At 28.9% G+C, this 17,561-nt stretch overlaps 1 protein-coding gene across 1 annotated transcript; it reads left to right on the top strand.

Annotated features, from left to right (window-relative positions):
* The first annotated feature begins 13,234 nt into the window (after window positions 1–13,234).
* Window positions 13,235–17,561, top strand: LOC118033654 (protein IQ-DOMAIN 22). The gene is made up of 4 exons (XM_035038720.2): window positions 13,235–13,845; window positions 15,798–15,998; window positions 16,407–16,484; window positions 16,573–17,561. Exons 1-4 carry the CDS (start codon window positions 13,426–13,428, stop codon window positions 17,308–17,310), a joined length of 1,437 nt encoding a protein of 478 aa, XP_034894611.1. The 5' UTR covers window positions 13,235–13,425; the 3' UTR covers window positions 17,311–17,561.

The following is a 17,561-nucleotide window of genomic DNA, read 5'->3' as shown; positions in this document are numbered from 1 at the left end:
TAAACTAGAGCTTAGGGATTTTTATATTTTTGTTTTTAAAAACACATTTACAATTTTTTAATGAAATTGATATTGACATGATTAAGTTACAATTAAAACCAAAATATATTTAGCTTGAGTCTATAGACATTTTCTTCATTTTATTTTGTTTTTTTTTTTAAAGTATAGTCAGATTCATTTAGGATGTATTTGGTTATTTAATAAACATAAATTGTGTTGCACATATCAATGCGTGGGTAGTTGTCAAGCTATTTGGGTGACACATATGGAGTCTCTTGACGATAAAATATTAGCTTCTAGGATGGCATTTGATTCATTTTGTAAGATCTCACATCGAAAGCGAGTGTCCAGAGCCAGGGTCTTATAAGTGCATGCTCACCTTGACTAGTAAGACGCATTTTGAGAAGTCAAGCCCCATAGTGGGCTCGCTTCTGCAAGAACAAACCCGTGCGGGCCTGTGGGATCCAAAGCGGACAATATCTTGCTAGTGAAGTGGGGTGTTACATTTGGTATCAGAGCCGAGGACGGCTCGTCTTAAGATGTGGGGATTGTAAGATCCCACATCGAAAGCAAGTGTCCAGAGCCAGGGCCTTATAAATGCATGTTCACCTTGACTAGTAAGACGCGTTTTGGGAAGTCAGACCCCATGGTGGGCTCGCTTCTGCAAGAACAAACTCGTGCGGGCCTGTGGGACCCAAAGTGGATAATATCTTGCTAGTGAGGTGGGGTGTTACACATTTTAACGGCCCTTTCATTTTTAGGCAACACGTGTTGTCAACAGATCTCCAGTTTAGTGCCAACAACCTTTTATTTGTCCTTTTTATTTTTTCTTTCATCCTTGATTTTCATGTTTGACCCTTCAAATCTTTAGAGCAACCCTACAATTTATTTATTTTTTTATATTTGGTTTTTGTTCTTTTTATTACTATTTATTCTACATGAAATAATTTATAAAATTGAATTGTTTTTCAATTCCATCATCTATTTTTTTTCATATATTAAACCTAGTCCCTGTTCTCTTTATTGTTATTTTTTTTATTTGATATAATTTTTAATTTTTTTAACATTTCATCCTTCATTTTTTTTCCTATTAGATTTGATACTCATTTTTTTTATTGCTATTTTTTATATATATAAATTTTTTAAATTGAATTTTTTTTTCAATTTCATACTTTATTATTAAATTAATTGAAAATTAAGATTCTTAATTAAGTCTAAATTTAAGATTTAACATATTAGCTAATCTTTAAGATATTGGTCCGGGTTTGCATCTTCTTTTTTATCCTTTTTAAAGCTCATTTTCTTAACTGCAATTTGTTCCAATATAACGGTCCTCAATGTTGTTACTTCTGATGCATTTGTCTGCAAATGTTGAACTCCTCCATTTTTCTCTGTGCAGCCTCAATGGATGGCCCTGAAGTCCTCCGGAATGAACCTTAAATGAAAAGTAATTCATGAAACCGAACCCTGTTATTCTGCAAATGGACAAGTGCTGCTTTTCTTCTTTCATGCTAAACAGATTCAATAGAATTGCTTGCTTGCCTTAGTTAACTAAATAGAAACGTGGAGGTGACAAGGTCCCTCTTTCATCATCTAGCATTCTTAACTCTTGATGTCCTGGACAACTTTCACCTTGTTTCTAGCTCAGCGATCAACGATGTTCAAGCAGAAATCATTAAACCTGATTATCAGCCGAAGTAAAGAAGGGTCATTTTCTCTCTAATTTCTTTTAATTATATCCTCACCAATATTATTCTGAAAATCTAGTTTATGGCATACCCTGTTTCTGCACAGGTCTGTCTGAAGAACGTCCATCTTTCGAGGAGATAATTCAACGAATGACTGGCATGGTCCGAGAGATTCCTGTAGCAACGGTTCAGAGGACTCCATAGCTTTTAAATTTGAGTTAGATAAAATCTGCACAAAAACTCAGCAAGGTGAAATACACGTCTTCTTGTTGCTTAACAAGATAGCTGAAGATTGATTAGTGGAGGAAACTGACGAATGTAATTGTAATCATCTGTTTTTCTTTCTTTTTGTTCTTGGGGGGGTTTTTAATATTCTCATGAAATCAGATATAGTGTCTCAACTCGCTAAGAGAATGTTAGTTGAAACCATGCCATCATGATCCAGTGCGGGCTACTACATCCATAATTGAAGACAATTTACAAAAAGTCTGGTGTTCGTGCAAATTATGTTCTATATGCACATAGCCAGTCTATGACCATGTGCAGGAATTTCTAATCTCAACTCCATGACTTCTGATTTCATCTTTGTTTTGCTTGATCGTTCATGACAATCAAAATCCCAATTCCCATGGAGAGAAGTCGTCCGGATGTAGTTTTCTTTTTTATTATTGTCCTGCTTCCAAAGGGGAGGTGTTTCTTTATGTGTCTTGAAATTGATGTTTGAGAGTTTTTTTCTTAAATTGTTTTTTTTTTATTGAAAGTTTATTAAAATAATATTTTTTATTTTTAAAATTATATTTTTAACATTCATACATTAAAAGTATTTAAAAAATTATTTTAAAATAAAAATAAATAAATGTAACCTTAATACCAAACTCTCTCTCTCTCTCCGCTTAATTGACTAGCACGAAGAATTATTAATTTTTTTATAGGGTTTGTTTGGAATTATTGTAAAGGTTGTGGTTCAAAATATTTTTTATTTAAAAATATTTTAAAATAATATATTTTTATTTTTTAAAATTATTTTTTGATATTAATATATCAAAAAATCTAAAAATATAAAAAAAATTAAAATTTTAAAAAATGTAATTTATATAACGTTCTTAAACATGCCCTCAACATGTGATTTGTGGGTTAGCTGGCTTTGACCAGTCAGCATTCACAGCTGCAGATGATTTTGACCAACCTGTCCAATATCCTTCCACACCCGTGAGCTAAACAGTTATAAGTGTTTAAAATTTGGTATGCAGAAAACGTCGGTTCATTTGACCAGGTCTCCTATTTTGACCATCACAACTCTTTAGACCATCAATCCAGTGTAGGACCCGTTACACTTTCAGTTCCACCTGTCATGGTCACAGCGGCAAAAAAAATCATCAAACACAGCAAGATAATTTTTTTAATTTGATATTGATGTCGACGGGACACCGAACTGAAAAAAATAATAATAATAAAGCATTATTCACAAGAGTTTTAGTAATTATTTTTTATAATATTTTTTAAATTTTAAAAAATATATTTTTAACATCAACACATTAAAATATTTAAAAAAAAATTAAAAAAATTTAATTTTAATAAAATATCATTTAAAACACAATTTCTAACAGCTTATAAATTATGAAGTTCATTTGGATATCATGAGGTTGATCTAGTAATTCAATGATATATTAAAAATGATTTGGATTGTTGAATCTAATCATGTTTTAATTTCAAAATAATTTCAATAAAATGTTTAATTTATTCAAAAAATTAAATATTGATAATGCTTGATAAAAGCGTGAAGTATTTAAAAACTGTATCCTTAATGCAAATTAAAAACAAATGTCAATTTGAATATAACTAGATTTTTATCTGCACAATACTACGCGATATTTTTTAAAATATATTTTTCAATTATATTAATATATATATATATATATATATTTGTAAGAAAAGCAAAGATTTAAATCTTGAAAACATATTGTTTTATTAAATTATTTTTATTTTATTATTAAATTAGTTTTTTTACAAAAACATATTATTTTTATTAGCAGCATGTTTTGAATAAAACAATTATGATTGTTAAAATAAATATTCATAAAAATATAATTCATATGAATTAAGAAGAAAATATATATCTTCAATTAAAGTTCCATTCCTTGTTTTTTTTTATGAGAATCATTGCTTTTTAAACATAAAAATAACCATGAAAAAGGAAGGTTAAATAAAAACAAAAAAAAAATATGACTCAATAATTTTTAAAAAGTAAAAAAAATAAAAGAATGATTAATTTGAAAAACAAACGTGTAAAAATTGTTGAAAAAAAAAATTAATAAAATATATATTTTATTCTTAATTAGTATTCATATGCATGTTTTTTTTTTTATGAAGTTTGCATACTAGATTCATGTATAATAATTCACAAAATAATTATAAAGAAAAACATGATAAAATCAGATGAGTTTTTAAATATTTTTTTAGTTATTCTATGCATAGTGAACTTGATTCAAGATATACACACACACTAGATACTTAGACCCGTGTGCGATGCCGCGGGTCATTTTTTTTTTGCATAAAAAATATTAAAACAAATAAAATTTTAAAAATCTTGGGTTTTTTTTGCAAAGCTATATCTAAGAATTTTGGGTTTGGCTGCAACGCCTGACCTAAGAGTAATATTTATAATATTAATAATAAAATTAAATTTGCATGACCCAAGTTTAAGTGAGTCTGACTGCAATACCGGACCCAGGAATATTGGATGTAAGTTAGCTATAAGGTCGTGTCATAAAAGTGTGATAATTAAATAGATTAATTAAAAAAAAACAAAGAAAAAAAATCAACATAAAGAAAAAAACTAATAAAGAAAAAGAAAAAAAATTGAATTAATTGGGTTAACTCTTTAAACCAAGTTATCCCGTAAAACCTGGGATTCACATCATGAAAGTTTGACAACTAAATAGAAAAACAAATGATGAATTTACTCAGAATTAACTGGGTTAACCCATCAAACCAAGTTAACCCATCAAGCTCAGGACACGTGTCATGAAAGTATGAAAGTTTGATAATTAAATAGAAAGAAAATTAACTTTAATAAACTAAACTAAATGAAAAAAATAACTTGTCAAATCAGACCAACCCATCAAACCCGAGATCCGTATCATGAAAATCTGATAACTAAATAAAAAAAAAATTAACATTAACAAACTAAACCAAACTAAAAAAAATTCATTAAAAAAAATTAAAAAGAGAAAAAAAAAAGAAAAAAATAGTTACATAATACAATATAATATACACACAATATAATAATATTTATAATTATAATTATAAATATAATAATTAAAATTATTTAAGAAAACACTGTAGCAATCTATAGTGTTTTGTGAGAAAATATACAACTATAATTCTCAACCAGCTTTAATATTAAAAAAAAATTCAATAAAGATAATTTTGACAAATATAAAAAAAAAAACATAAGAAAAAAAAAACATTAAGGGAAACACTATAGCAACCAACAATGTTTTAAGAAAAAAAAGCTAAATTATTAACCGGTTCAGTATGAAAAAAATAAATTTGACAAAAACATATTTGGAAAAAAAATATCGATAAAAAAAATATGTGGGGAAACACTGTAGCAAGTCAAAAATCATGTGAGAAAACATTGTAGTAATCTACAGTGTTTTAAATAACTACAAAGCTAAATTCTCAATCAGCTTAATATGAAAGAAAATAAAATCGACAAAATAATTCTAAAAAAAATATATTTAATAAAAAACCATGTAGAGAAATACTACAGCAATCTAGTGTTTTAAAGAAAAAAAATTAAAAAACTAAATTATCAATCAGCCCAATAGTAAAAAAAATAAAATCAACAAAAATAATTATGAAAAAAATATATATAAAAGAAAGAAAATTTTGGGAAAAATTTTTAAAAAAAAAAAAAAAAAACATGGGGAAAGCTAAAGCTAAAGCTAAATTCTCAACCAATTCATTATTGAAAAAATAAATTTGACAAAGATAATTTTTAAGAAAAACATGTGGGGGAAACACTACAGCCAAACAAAAACCATATAAGAGAAATACTGTAACAATCCATAGTGTTTTTTTTTTTTAAAAAAAAAAAGCTAAAAAGCTAAGTTCTCAATCAACTCAATATATATAAAAAAAACTGACAAAGACTATTTTTTTTAAAAAAAAAGGAAGTCAATTTTGGGTAAAAGAAATGAAAAAAAAAAAACATGTAAAAAAATGAAAACAAAAGCGAGAAAAAAAACACGTTAGGAAAGCTACAGTGTTTTAAAGAAAAAACCAAAAAAACTAAAATTTCAACCAGCTCAATAGCAAAAAAAGTAAAATAAAAAAAATAATTCTGAAAAAAAAGAGAAGAAAATATGTAAAAAATGACAATTGTGGAAAAAAAGAAAAAGAAAAAGAAAAAGAAATAAAAAAAATAAAAAATAAAAACATGTGTGGAAAGCTAAAGCTAGATTATCAGCCAGCTCAATATTTTAAAAATAAATTCGATAAATATAATTTTTTTTAAAAATATGTGGGGAAACACTGCAGCAAAATAAAAACTATATAGGGGAAACACTGTAGCAATCTATATTATTTTAAAAAAAAACAAAAAACTACAAAGCTAAATTCTCAACCAACTCAATATAAAAAAAAAAAATCTACAAAGGCCATTTAAAAAAAAAAAATCACAAAAAAAAACCAATATATGAGTACATTATAGCAATCTAGAATGTTTTAAAGAAAAAAAGATACATAGTTAAATTTTCAACTAGCTCAATATTTAAAAAAATTAGCAAAGATAATTTTGAAAAAAAAAATTTAAAAAAAAAAAGAAGTCAATTTTGGGTAAAAAAAAAAGAAAAAAAATATGTAAAAAAAATGAAGAAGAAACAAAAGCATGAAAAAAAATGCTCCAAAAAAAAAAAAACAGAAAAAAAATGTTATAGAAAAAAAAATGAAAAAAAACTTCTCCAAAAAACAGGAAAAAAAACCCTATTACAGTGAATATCCTATGTGTTTTAAAGTTCTTTAATATATATATATATATATATATATATATATATAAATATATATATATATAAACCAGGCTAGGTGATGGGCTCGCACAATGTCACAAAAAAAGAGAGCTCAAGGACACTTGACTGTTTTTTAAATTGCCTACCCCGTTGTTTTTTGTTTTTTTTTTAAAAAAAAAAACAAGTGATACATGGTCTGTTTAAACAAATAATACTCATAATCACTTATTTTAAAATTTAGAAAGTTGGGTTTTTAGGTTCAAAAAATCACTTTATAACTTGTTTTTCACTTAAAAACATCTAAAAAAATATTAAAAACTCAAGTAAATCTATTTTTCATTTCAAGATACCATAAAATCAATTCATAAATAAAAAATTTATACCAATTACAAAAAACATTCTCAAACTTGTCCTATTTTTTTTTATGACAATATGAAAGTTCCAAGTCCTTTCCATGGAACTCCTCTTTTTAAAATAATTAATTGATATTAAAATAAGTCATTTTCATTGCTAAAATATGGACTATCAAACATTTTCTGTCTTCTCTATCTTTTTTTTTTGTGACTTCCTCTTCTTTCTCGACTCATAGAGCCTCAAATGCAAATAAAATAAAGCTTATGGCTTAAATATAAACTCTCAAACAATAGAGACCAAATATGTAGAAATTTGAAACATATGGAATCCAATTGTAGTTTTCCGTGTCCCTTGAATAGTAAAAATGACATGACTGTTTTTCCCCTTTAATTTTGGCTTTTTTTCTTTCTATTTTTTTCTTGAAAAAAATAAGTTCTTTTTTATAAAAATAATATTTAATTTATAGGCAAAACACTTTTAAAGACCACGAACATACGATAGAAATCAAATAAAAACAAATTATATCTTATAAATCAATGGAATTACTAAGTGTGTGGATAAAATAGGAAAGAAAGTTTGCAGATAAAAAAAGAAAAAAAATGCACATTGAAATAGACAATATCGTCTACAGTGCTTCAATACACAACCTACAGTAAAAGTGGGTTCTATTTTAATGAAGAAAAAGGTATAAAATTGAAAGAAAAATATATACAAGAAAAACCTCCCCCATAATATTTTTTTTACCCCTCCCCCTCGTTAAAGGTTGATTCTTTAACCTCGACATCCCTCTTCCCTTCCCTCGAATAACAGGTAGAAATAGTGAATGTTACCATCAAAAGTTTTTACCTCGTGTCCCGCTCTCCTCGTGTATTTTAAACCTCAATTTCCCTTAAATAGCACACTAGATGACTGGCATCTCATTTTTTTTTAAAAAAAAAAATCAACACAACAGATAAAAGACCAGGTCAATTACATTACATTACATTGTATTAAAGGAGGGTTTGGAACGGATATAAATTGTGTTCTTTTTAAAATTTAATTTTTTTATTTAAATTAAATTTTATTTTATATTTTTAGATTATTTTAATATACTAATATCAAAAATAATTTTTTTAAAAAAAAATATTATGATGTATTTCTAAATAAAAAGTATTTTAAATCGCCACACTATCACAATCTTAAATACATCCTATTAACTTTTTACGGTGTGAAACTGCTATGAAAAGATGATTGTATTTTTTGGTGGGCAAGAGGTATGATGGTATTTTTCATTTAACATGATGGTCATTATTTGAAAGGAAAAGACTATATGGTTCTTATGTTAACTTTGCATGGTGTAATTATTTAATTGCCCTTATAAAAACAAAAAAAAAAACTTGTGTTAAGGGGTTTTTTAGTCTTTGACTTGATTTTTAAACAAGTAAGTTATTTTATTACCTTCAAAATTATAAACAATTATGAGTTCTTTTTGTCATTTACATGTGATCATTTGGTAGTTATTGGGGGCATTAGGATAATTTGATAAATATATATTTTTTAAAAGAATCGGGTGACCAATATCAGCCGCCTTTGGATGGCGGGTGTGACATCGTTCGGTGGGCAAAATTGTGATTCCAAAGTGGCTTTCAAAGTGTCTTGTTGTTCCCTCCAATGATCAACGGTGCATGTAGTACTATGACGGCTAGCCTAGCATGTATGATTTTTTTTTCTTTCTCTCACTTGATTTTCACGCATATAATTAAAAAAATCAAACCAGCCCCTAAAATTTGATGCACTTAAGATTTTAATCATATTCTTTTTATTACATTTTTAAAAATTTAGAATACTATATGAGTTTTTTCAATTTCATCTTTATTCTTAATGTTGCAGTTTTTTTTATTTAGAAAAGTTTATTAAATTAAGAATTGTTTTTAATTTCATCCCCATTCAATATTTTCATCTATCACATTTGATTTCTATTCATTTAGTTACTATTTTTTTTTAGATGATTTTTGCAATTGGTTTTTTGTTTTTGTAGTTTCATCATTCTTTAGTTTTTTTCTTTCAAATCCAATCTTTTTTTATCATTGTATTTTTTTTTACCTTGCATTATCTTTTTAAATTGATTTTTTTTGTATAATTCAACATTTAATTAGTCAGGTGTTTAGCTTCTTAGTCGAGTGCAAATTTAAATTTAATGATTTACAAGTTTGAGATATTAACCACGGTTTACGAAATTGACTTAGGCATTTTTTTTCCCTTTTTTTTAGCTTATTTTTTTCATCCTGACGTCTTGTTATTCTATGATATTTTTTTAGTTGTTTTGAAAATAACATAAGTTGCATTGTTTTTTTTTTTTCTATTTAATTTATCTTTTTTAAAGAAATTTTGTTTTAAAATTAATTGATTTTATCTTTTAACATTTAATTTTTTAGGTGATAAGCTCCTGAATTGAGCTTGGATTCAGAAAATTAATAGATTATGGGTTTGAGAGTTTAACCCAGGTTTACAAGGTTCACTGAAGCTTACTTGATTTTTCTTTTTCTCTATTTAAGCTCTTATATATATATATATATATATATATATCCTCATCAAACATTCTTTTTCACTCTATTTCCAGAAGGTTTATTTTTCTTTTTAAAACAACAAGGGCTGCCTTGACTCTTTTTTTTATTCTTTGTTACATTTTGCTTCTTTAAAAGGATTTTTTAAATTAAATTAAATTTATTAAATTTATTTTTTGGCATTTAATTTGAGGCAATAGGAATATTTTTTTTTAAATTGATATTTTTTGTTACTTTGCCTTATTTTTTTTATAGAGTTATTATAATATTATTTTCAGGTTATGAATTCAACAGATTTACCAGATTTGACCTAGATTTTTTTTTTGCTTCTCTTTAATATTTTTTAAAAAAATCTTGAGTTAATAACTAAAATTTTAATTTTTTAAAAAAGATAAATTTGTATTATCTTGATATTTTTTATAAAAAAATAATAGACCTGTGACATTACGCGACCACTTGTCTAATAAAACATATTTTTGCTCAAAATGATTTTCATGTATCTCCGCCGTTTGAGATTACTTCCCTCTTTCCTTTTACTTCCTTTCTCCTCTACCCGCGTGATTTGAAAGGAAAGATGAATTCAGGTTGCTATGATCATTTTACAAAATATAAATTGTTGAGATGTCTAATAGAACTAATCTTCAGGTACAGAACATGAAATTTTTACATTGCCAACCTATATTAATATTTCACATAGCTCTGTTATTTTAAGAACCCCAGTTATTTAATATTTCATCCATTTAAATTGATATAATTTAATTAATAATAAAATTTAAATGATTTTTTATGATGAAATCCATATACAGAACTGAAAATAAAAAAATATATGAACTTTAATTATTTCATATAGCTTGATTCAAATAGGTTGAAGTCTCTCAGTTTTTTTTTTTTTGGAACATTCTCATTTCATTCAAGGGTGTTTGGTATTGCAATTAAAATAATATTTGTTTGAAAGTTAATTTATTTTTTTTAAATTAAAAGTTTTCAGTATTTTTAAATTGTTTTAATATAAAATATAAATTAAAAAAAATAATAAAAAAATATTATTTTAATAAATTTTTAAATAAATTAAAAAAAAGTTACCACAATGTGCTCTTAAGACCTGTTTCTTTCCATGTTTCAAAATGTTTTTGAAATAAAATATTTTATTTTATTTTAATTTAATATTTTAAAATTATTTTAATATATTTTAAAATAAAAATATTATTATAATTATTTTTAAAATAAAAAATACTTTAAAAATAAAAAATATCTTAACTAAGACATTCCGTAATGTGGTTGTAATCAGTCGTTTTCTTCGAGAGGCTATCTCGGCCAAGAAAATATGAATCGGGAAGATCTGCTCGGATCCACCTGATTGAACTATTTGTGGGGAGCAAGGCGCTTTCCTTATCGAGGAGATCTTTCCTTCTCCACCCCTGAGATCTGATCAATCAATGTGGTGGCCCACTGTTTTTAACTGGTAATACAGGTCGAATTCGTGGGCCTAGATTCTCTTCAATGACTGGCTTCTGAAATTTTGCACGCTGTGAAAAAGAAAAGGAAAAAAAAATTGCAAGGGTTTGTGGGGGTAAATAAGGTAAAATGGAGGCTTGAACCGACCATGTTTTCATCTCAGGGAAACTAATTACGTGGCTAAAAATGTCTATTATCCACTCCTGTTAGCTTTACGTGCAGTCGCATCAGGACAGACGATGCAGGTTCTCCCACACCTTCCATCATTCCATGTCACGTTTTTCCATTACCCTTTCTGTCCCATTCAAGACTCTCTTTTTTTCCCCCTTCCTTTCCATTAACGAGCTCATGACATCTTTTAAAACAGTAAAACAGTTTTATCAGTACGGATACGTGACAAATTTTATATCAATTGACACTATATATACCTCATAAAATGTAAGTGTATGGCTTATGGAGAATTTTATGCATAGAACAATAAAATTATATATATATATATATATATACATCTTTTTAATTTTTTTCAAACTAAATACAGTTAAATTTAAAGCTTTTCTAAATAATAGAAGTGAGTGGCCTTGAAACACCACACAATTATGGTATTATAAAAATATAGAGTTAATTATATTGAAATTTCTGTAGTTTGATATCTTTTTTATTTTATTTTATTTATTTAAAAAATTATATTTTATATTATAAAGTTTATATATTAATAACATTTTATATCTTTTGCTTGTGTATAAAAAATTAATCAACAAGGAATATTAATTTATTTATAAGATTATTATTATACTCTATTTAATGTTTTTAAAAATCCTTTTTTATTAAAATAATGAAAATGTCTTGTGATGCCTAAAAACTTTGGCTTCTTCCCTCTGTTTTCTTTGGAACAGTGGTTGGGTTCTGTTTTATGACATAACACATTTCCATTGTCACTGACATCCAGGTTATCAATTCTGTCATTGTTGATATTCTATTTTTTTAATTGAAACAATATATTTTGATTTTGAAATATTATAGAATGCTATTTTGAAGTTATATTGTTCACATATATATATATATAATTTAAAATATTAATTCAACAAAAAAAATTCTAAAAATAATTTAACTTAAAATTATATTCAAATTTGATAAATATAATCTAAATTATGTGTGAGTTGATTTTATATAATCTAATTATTTTATAAATAATAATTTAGATAACTAATAAAAATTTAACTTGAAGGGTATTTTTTAATAAAATTTCTGAGGGTGTTTTTCTTTACAGTCCTTCATGATCTATCATTGGTTTTTTTTTTTTTTTTTTTTTTGGTTTTTGGCTGGCTTACGTACACAGTTATTTTTACCCTCCCACATGATTACATAGAAAAAACTCCAAAAAGTTTTAGTATATTATTCTTGTATTTTATGATATATCTGCGACATGATTATCAATGTTTTTTTTTTTTAATTATTTATATGATTTTATTAACTTTTTTTCTTTAAAAATAAACATCATGATAAAAAATTTGTCAAAAAAAATTAAAATTAAAATTAAAATAAACACATTAATATGATGAGGATATTTTAATTAAAAAATATCTATTTTTTATTCTTATTCTGAATCTTTCAAGTCTTTTAGATATTTATTTTAATTGTAAGTGGTGTTTATTAAACAAATCATTGAAGAAAATTGTATTTTTAAGTTAAGAAAAATTGATTAATAAAAAAAATTATATCAGTATTTTTTTTTTATGAAACTTAATTATTAATTTTCTCATAAAAAATAAATCAGTATATAATAAAATAAAAAAAAAATAATTTCTCTCCCATAATACAATACCTTCATCTTCATTTATTTCTTAACTTTTCAATTTAGTATTTAATCTATATTAATATCTTTTTTAATATTTATTTATATATATAATTATTAATTTATTTTATTTAATATAAATATTATTTTATTTTATTAAAAATAAATGTTTTTCACAATTCTAAAAATAGATTAATAGTGCTAATATATCCTTTTTACATTTAAAAGTAATTTTGATATGATCCGTAACAGAGTACAAAGAAATTAATTAGAAATAAAAATAAATAAATGTTTGAGTACACGCGCAATGAAGCGAATGTACTTTCCCCCTACCCAAAAGACACCACTCCTATTAATTGTGCCATCGGTTTCCAAATCGTATAAAATTCCCCGGATTTATTACCCACCTATGAAATTCCAACAAACACCTTCTCTTCCATTCCTAACTTCACTTCCAACATAGCATTCAAGAGTAAATTAAAACTCTCCCACCTCCTCCTCCTCCTCCTTCTTCGCTATTTCTCGTAGCAAATGCAAACCGCGGGCACCGAAAACCATCGTTGACACTCCCCTCTCACTGAATGGGCAAAGCTTCCAAATGGTTCCGTGCCGTTCTCGGATTAAAAAAACTCGACCCACCACTAGACCAACCCCAAACCACTCGTTCTAAAGACAAACGGAGATGGAGTTTTGTTAAGTCCCACCGTGAAAAAGACCACGACCACCAACAGCGACAACAAGATATTGAAGCCAGTAAAACTGGTGTTTTGTACGGGCAGGAGTTTGAGGAGGACCCCAACAAGCATGCGGTCGCTGTGGCTGCTGCTACCGCTGCAGTTGCGGAGGCTGCTGTTGCAGCGGCTCAGGCAGCTGCCGAGGTTGTGAGACTTACGAGTAGTGGGAGGTGTGTTAATAACAGTGTTGCGAACGTTAGCGGGAGTCTTGGATTGCGTGAAGACCTCGCTGCTGTTAAGATTCAAGCTGCTTTCCGTGGCTACCTGGTAATATAATTCGCCCCCCTCTTTCTTTTCTTTCCTTCTAACGTCCCCTATTCTTCAATTCTATTCTGTTTCAGAATATTAATCTTTTTTAATTAGTTAGGTGTTTTAGCCTATTTGTGTGGACTAGCACTATTCAGTTGTTAAAACAAAAAAAAAAAAAGTGTTTGCTTAACTGAGTTATACGATTTCGTGTCCAAGCTTCTTCTCTCTCACGTATTTTTTTGTTTGTTTGAGGGAGATGGGATTTTTGTTATGCATGTTTCAATCACCTCCTCTGCTAAGTTACAAAAACGGATTCGTTTCCACTCTTGCAGTTTTCTTTTTTTCCTTTTTCATTGCATTCTCACATGAGTTGTTATGTTCTGTCGTTTTGTTTAAAGAAACTCCGTGTCCGAATGAGAATGCTTTTTTGGACGGAGGTTTTTCTCTTTTCCATTTACAAGTCCTATAATTGAATTATATAGGGCGCTGGTATTAATAGTTGTTGTTGTTTATTGCCTGTCACCCTACCGGGGTGAGGAACATGCACCATCCCAAAATCCACGTGGACCTCAAATTTTCACTTCTATCTTGGTCGAGTTGGGATTTTCAGCATTTAATGGAAAGAATTTTGTTCCTGCACTTTCGATTGATGTTTCCTTTTTGTTTGGTGGAATAATGTCATGGGGTGCCATTTTTTATGGTTGGTGCCAGTTTTATTAAGAAATAAATTAAAATAATTAAAAAACGTATAAAAAGGGGTTAATTTTAAGCTAAATAATTTTAAATTTTTAAAAACATGGGATCGACTTCGACTCGAGCTCATGTTTTTGTCAAGTTTAATTAGCGGAGTATGATTTTTGTCGGTGTGTTTGTTAAGTTGACCGGCATGTCTTGTGGCTTAAATGTTTTTGGTCTCGCATGGAAAATTGTCTTACCTAATGGTTAACCTACAGGTGTTTACTTTTGGACCACAAGGGTCGTTTATCTGCATGATAATAACTTCATTAACAAGATGCCCTATTTATAAAAGATGGGTTTGTCTAATCCGGTAGTGCTATATTCCAAATTGTGGGGTCCAGCCCATAAATTGTTTATACTTTTTATGGATTTTAGCTCCTAGCTAGATGAAGGGGTGGGGTGGTATTGATCGTTTTTTATTATGTTTTTTTTTGTTGATAAATATATTAAAATAATATATTTTTTTTATTTTTTAAAATTATTTTTTACATTATCATTTTAAAACAATAAAAAAAACATTTAAAGTTTTAGGAAACATGGTTCTAATAGCGATCCCAAACAACCTCTAATGTCGTAAAATTAGATACAAAAAGAAGTTTATGAATTAAGGAATGTGGTAGTTAAATCTTGCTTAAATTTCAAATTGATTGGACCATTGAACCATATTAATTGACCTTTTGAGGTTCCTCTTTTCCATGCATGTTCTTGCTCTCATCCACCTCACCGGTCTTGCAAATAGGTGAAGGTGGGTCCAAAATAACAAAAAGTTCACATGTTTCCTCTGTCTGGAATGAATTTTTTGAAGATGAAAGCTGGGTTAGTTGGTTTCTTTAATATGGTATTACTAAAGTCAGAGGCTCGTGGATTACTTTTATCCTTTTTCCCTCTGGGTAGGGCGGCTAGTGAGATGTCATTGTCATCTATAATGTAGTGTCAGATGGGATCAACGCTTTCTTTTAAGGCTCATGTCCTGTTTCCCTTCAAATTTTCAAGGTGGTGTGACTTCTGTTTTGTTTGGCGCCATATTTTTAAGTTGTCTTTCAAATTGCAGTGAATGTAACAGTGTGATACTGTGACCAGCTTTACTGATTTTGATTATACTTAACTGTACATAATGAATGATTCAGCGTTTCTGCAGAAGCATTAGTGTATAAGGTTAGCCCTTGAAGAATTGTTCTACAGTTCTGAGTTGGTTTAGCTTAGTGACTCGTTGTAATGGTTTATCCTTCTAGGCTAGGAGAGCATTACGGGCGTTGAAGGCGTTGGTGAGACTTCAAGCGCTGGTAAGAGGTCACATTGAGAGGAAGCGAACTGCAGAGTGGCTTCATCGAATGCAAGCATTGCTGCGAGCGCAGTCTCGAGCGCGTGCAGGACGTGCCCAAATCTCTGAATCTTCTCATTCAAGTAGCAAGTCCTCTCGCTTTCACCACCCTGTAAGAGGAACTCAATTTTCCCTCCCATATTTGAATTCTTTTTACTGGAATTTTTTGAGAAGTGAATTGCATTGCTTTATGGACTCAAGGATACTTTTCCTTGGAGCTGTACACCAACTTTCTTTCAGGCTCTAGACAACTTTACACTATATATATTAATTTATGGTTTTTGAATGATGTAAGCTTGGTGGTCCATTGAGAGTGGTTATAACAAATCAGTGAGAGCCATATTGTAAAGCAAATTCCATCCTTCAAACATAGCTGCGGTGCTCGTGAAATTAAAATAGCTTTTGGCGTATCAATATTTTTCTTGGAAGCAGATAATTGGAGGATTAAATTATTCTTCTAGGCGCATGTACTTTAGTTCACTCAGTTATGTGTTAATGATCATATTTAAACTACATGTAGGGTCCGGCAACCCCTGAAAAATTCGAGCATGCCATTCGTGCCAGGAGTGGAAAATATGAACAATCATCAATACTTAAGGTATTGTTATTTCGTTCCCTTTAGAGGATTATTCAACTGTTATCATCCAGTCAATGTGCACTTATGGACCCGTTTTTAACATTTGCAGAGAACTGGGTCAAAATGTAAAGGCAGAGCAATTGGTGATCCAGACGCTGCACACTTATCCTTAAATTGGTCAGAGCGTCGGATGGATGATCAAACATGGGATCACCAAGTCCCTTTGGCGGGAACTGGCACTATTGATGATGATAAGAGTGACAAGATCCTTGAGATTGATACCGGAAAACCCCACATTACTCCCAAACGTAGAAATCTCTTTCACTCTTCTCACCTTTCCCTGTCAGCGGACCAGTATAGCCATAGTTTCACAACTACAAAAGACTCAACAGCCCATCAAACTGTTCCAAGCCCCTCATCTTGTGAAGTTCAATCTTCAAGTCCATTGAAGTTTTCTCATGTTGTCGAGGAAGCATTATGCACTGCTGAAAATAGCCCACAATTCTACTCTGCATCATCAAGGGGTGGTAGCAGTAAGAGAAGTCCCTTCACTCCCAGTAGGAGTGATGGCTCAAGAAACTTCCTAATTGGTTATCATGGCTACCCAAATTATATGTGTAACACTGAATCTTCGAAGGCTAAGGCGAGATCTCTTAGCGCTCCAAAACAAAGACCCCAATATGAGAGATCCAGTTCGACCAGGAGATACTCAGTTTTCGGGTTTGGTGAGCCAAGATCGAGTAGTGCACAGCATGCTTCTGCCTTGCGTGCAAGTTTTTCAAGCAAAGCTTACCCTGGATCTGGTCGCTTGGACAAGCTGGGAATGCCTGTTGGGCAGAGATACTAAAACATAGTTTTTGGAGTAGCTTATAATCTGGCTAACAAATGTACGTAACTTAGTTTATACTTGATCTGTCTTAGTCTGAGCTGTGTTAAGTTGTCTAGTGGCGCTGGCTAGACGTCAAGAATCGCAATGGAAATCTTACATGGAGTGTATTTCAACTGTGTTTCTGTATTAAGGGTAAACTAAAGCTTAACTAGGAGTGTGAATCATCTCCGAAGTCCTAACTACGATTATCTACGGCCTGCTTTTCTTAA

Source organism: Populus alba, chromosome 1, assembly GCF_005239225.2.
Source record: "Populus alba chromosome 1, ASM523922v2, whole genome shotgun sequence".
Lineage (NCBI taxonomy): Eukaryota > Viridiplantae > Streptophyta > Magnoliopsida > Malpighiales > Salicaceae > Populus > Populus alba.
The sequence above is the reverse complement of the archived record's forward strand: the minus strand, read 5'-3'. Positions and strand labels throughout refer to the sequence as shown.

What these genes read in the sequence shown, in the direction of transcription:
- LOC118033654 (XM_035038720.2), top strand. Translation starts at nt 13,426, where the DNA reads ATGGGCAAAGCTTCCAAATGGTTCCGTGCCGTTCTCGGATTAAAAAAA. An exon ending in CCTCTCGCTTTCACCACCCT is followed by an intron (nt 15,999 to 16,406) that starts GTAAGAGGAACT and finishes AACTACATGTAG; the next exon opens with GGTCCGGCAACCCCTGAAAA. An exon ending in AACAATCATCAATACTTAAG is followed by an intron (nt 16,485 to 16,572) that starts GTATTGTTATTT and finishes TAACATTTGCAG; the next exon opens with AGAACTGGGTCAAAATGTAA.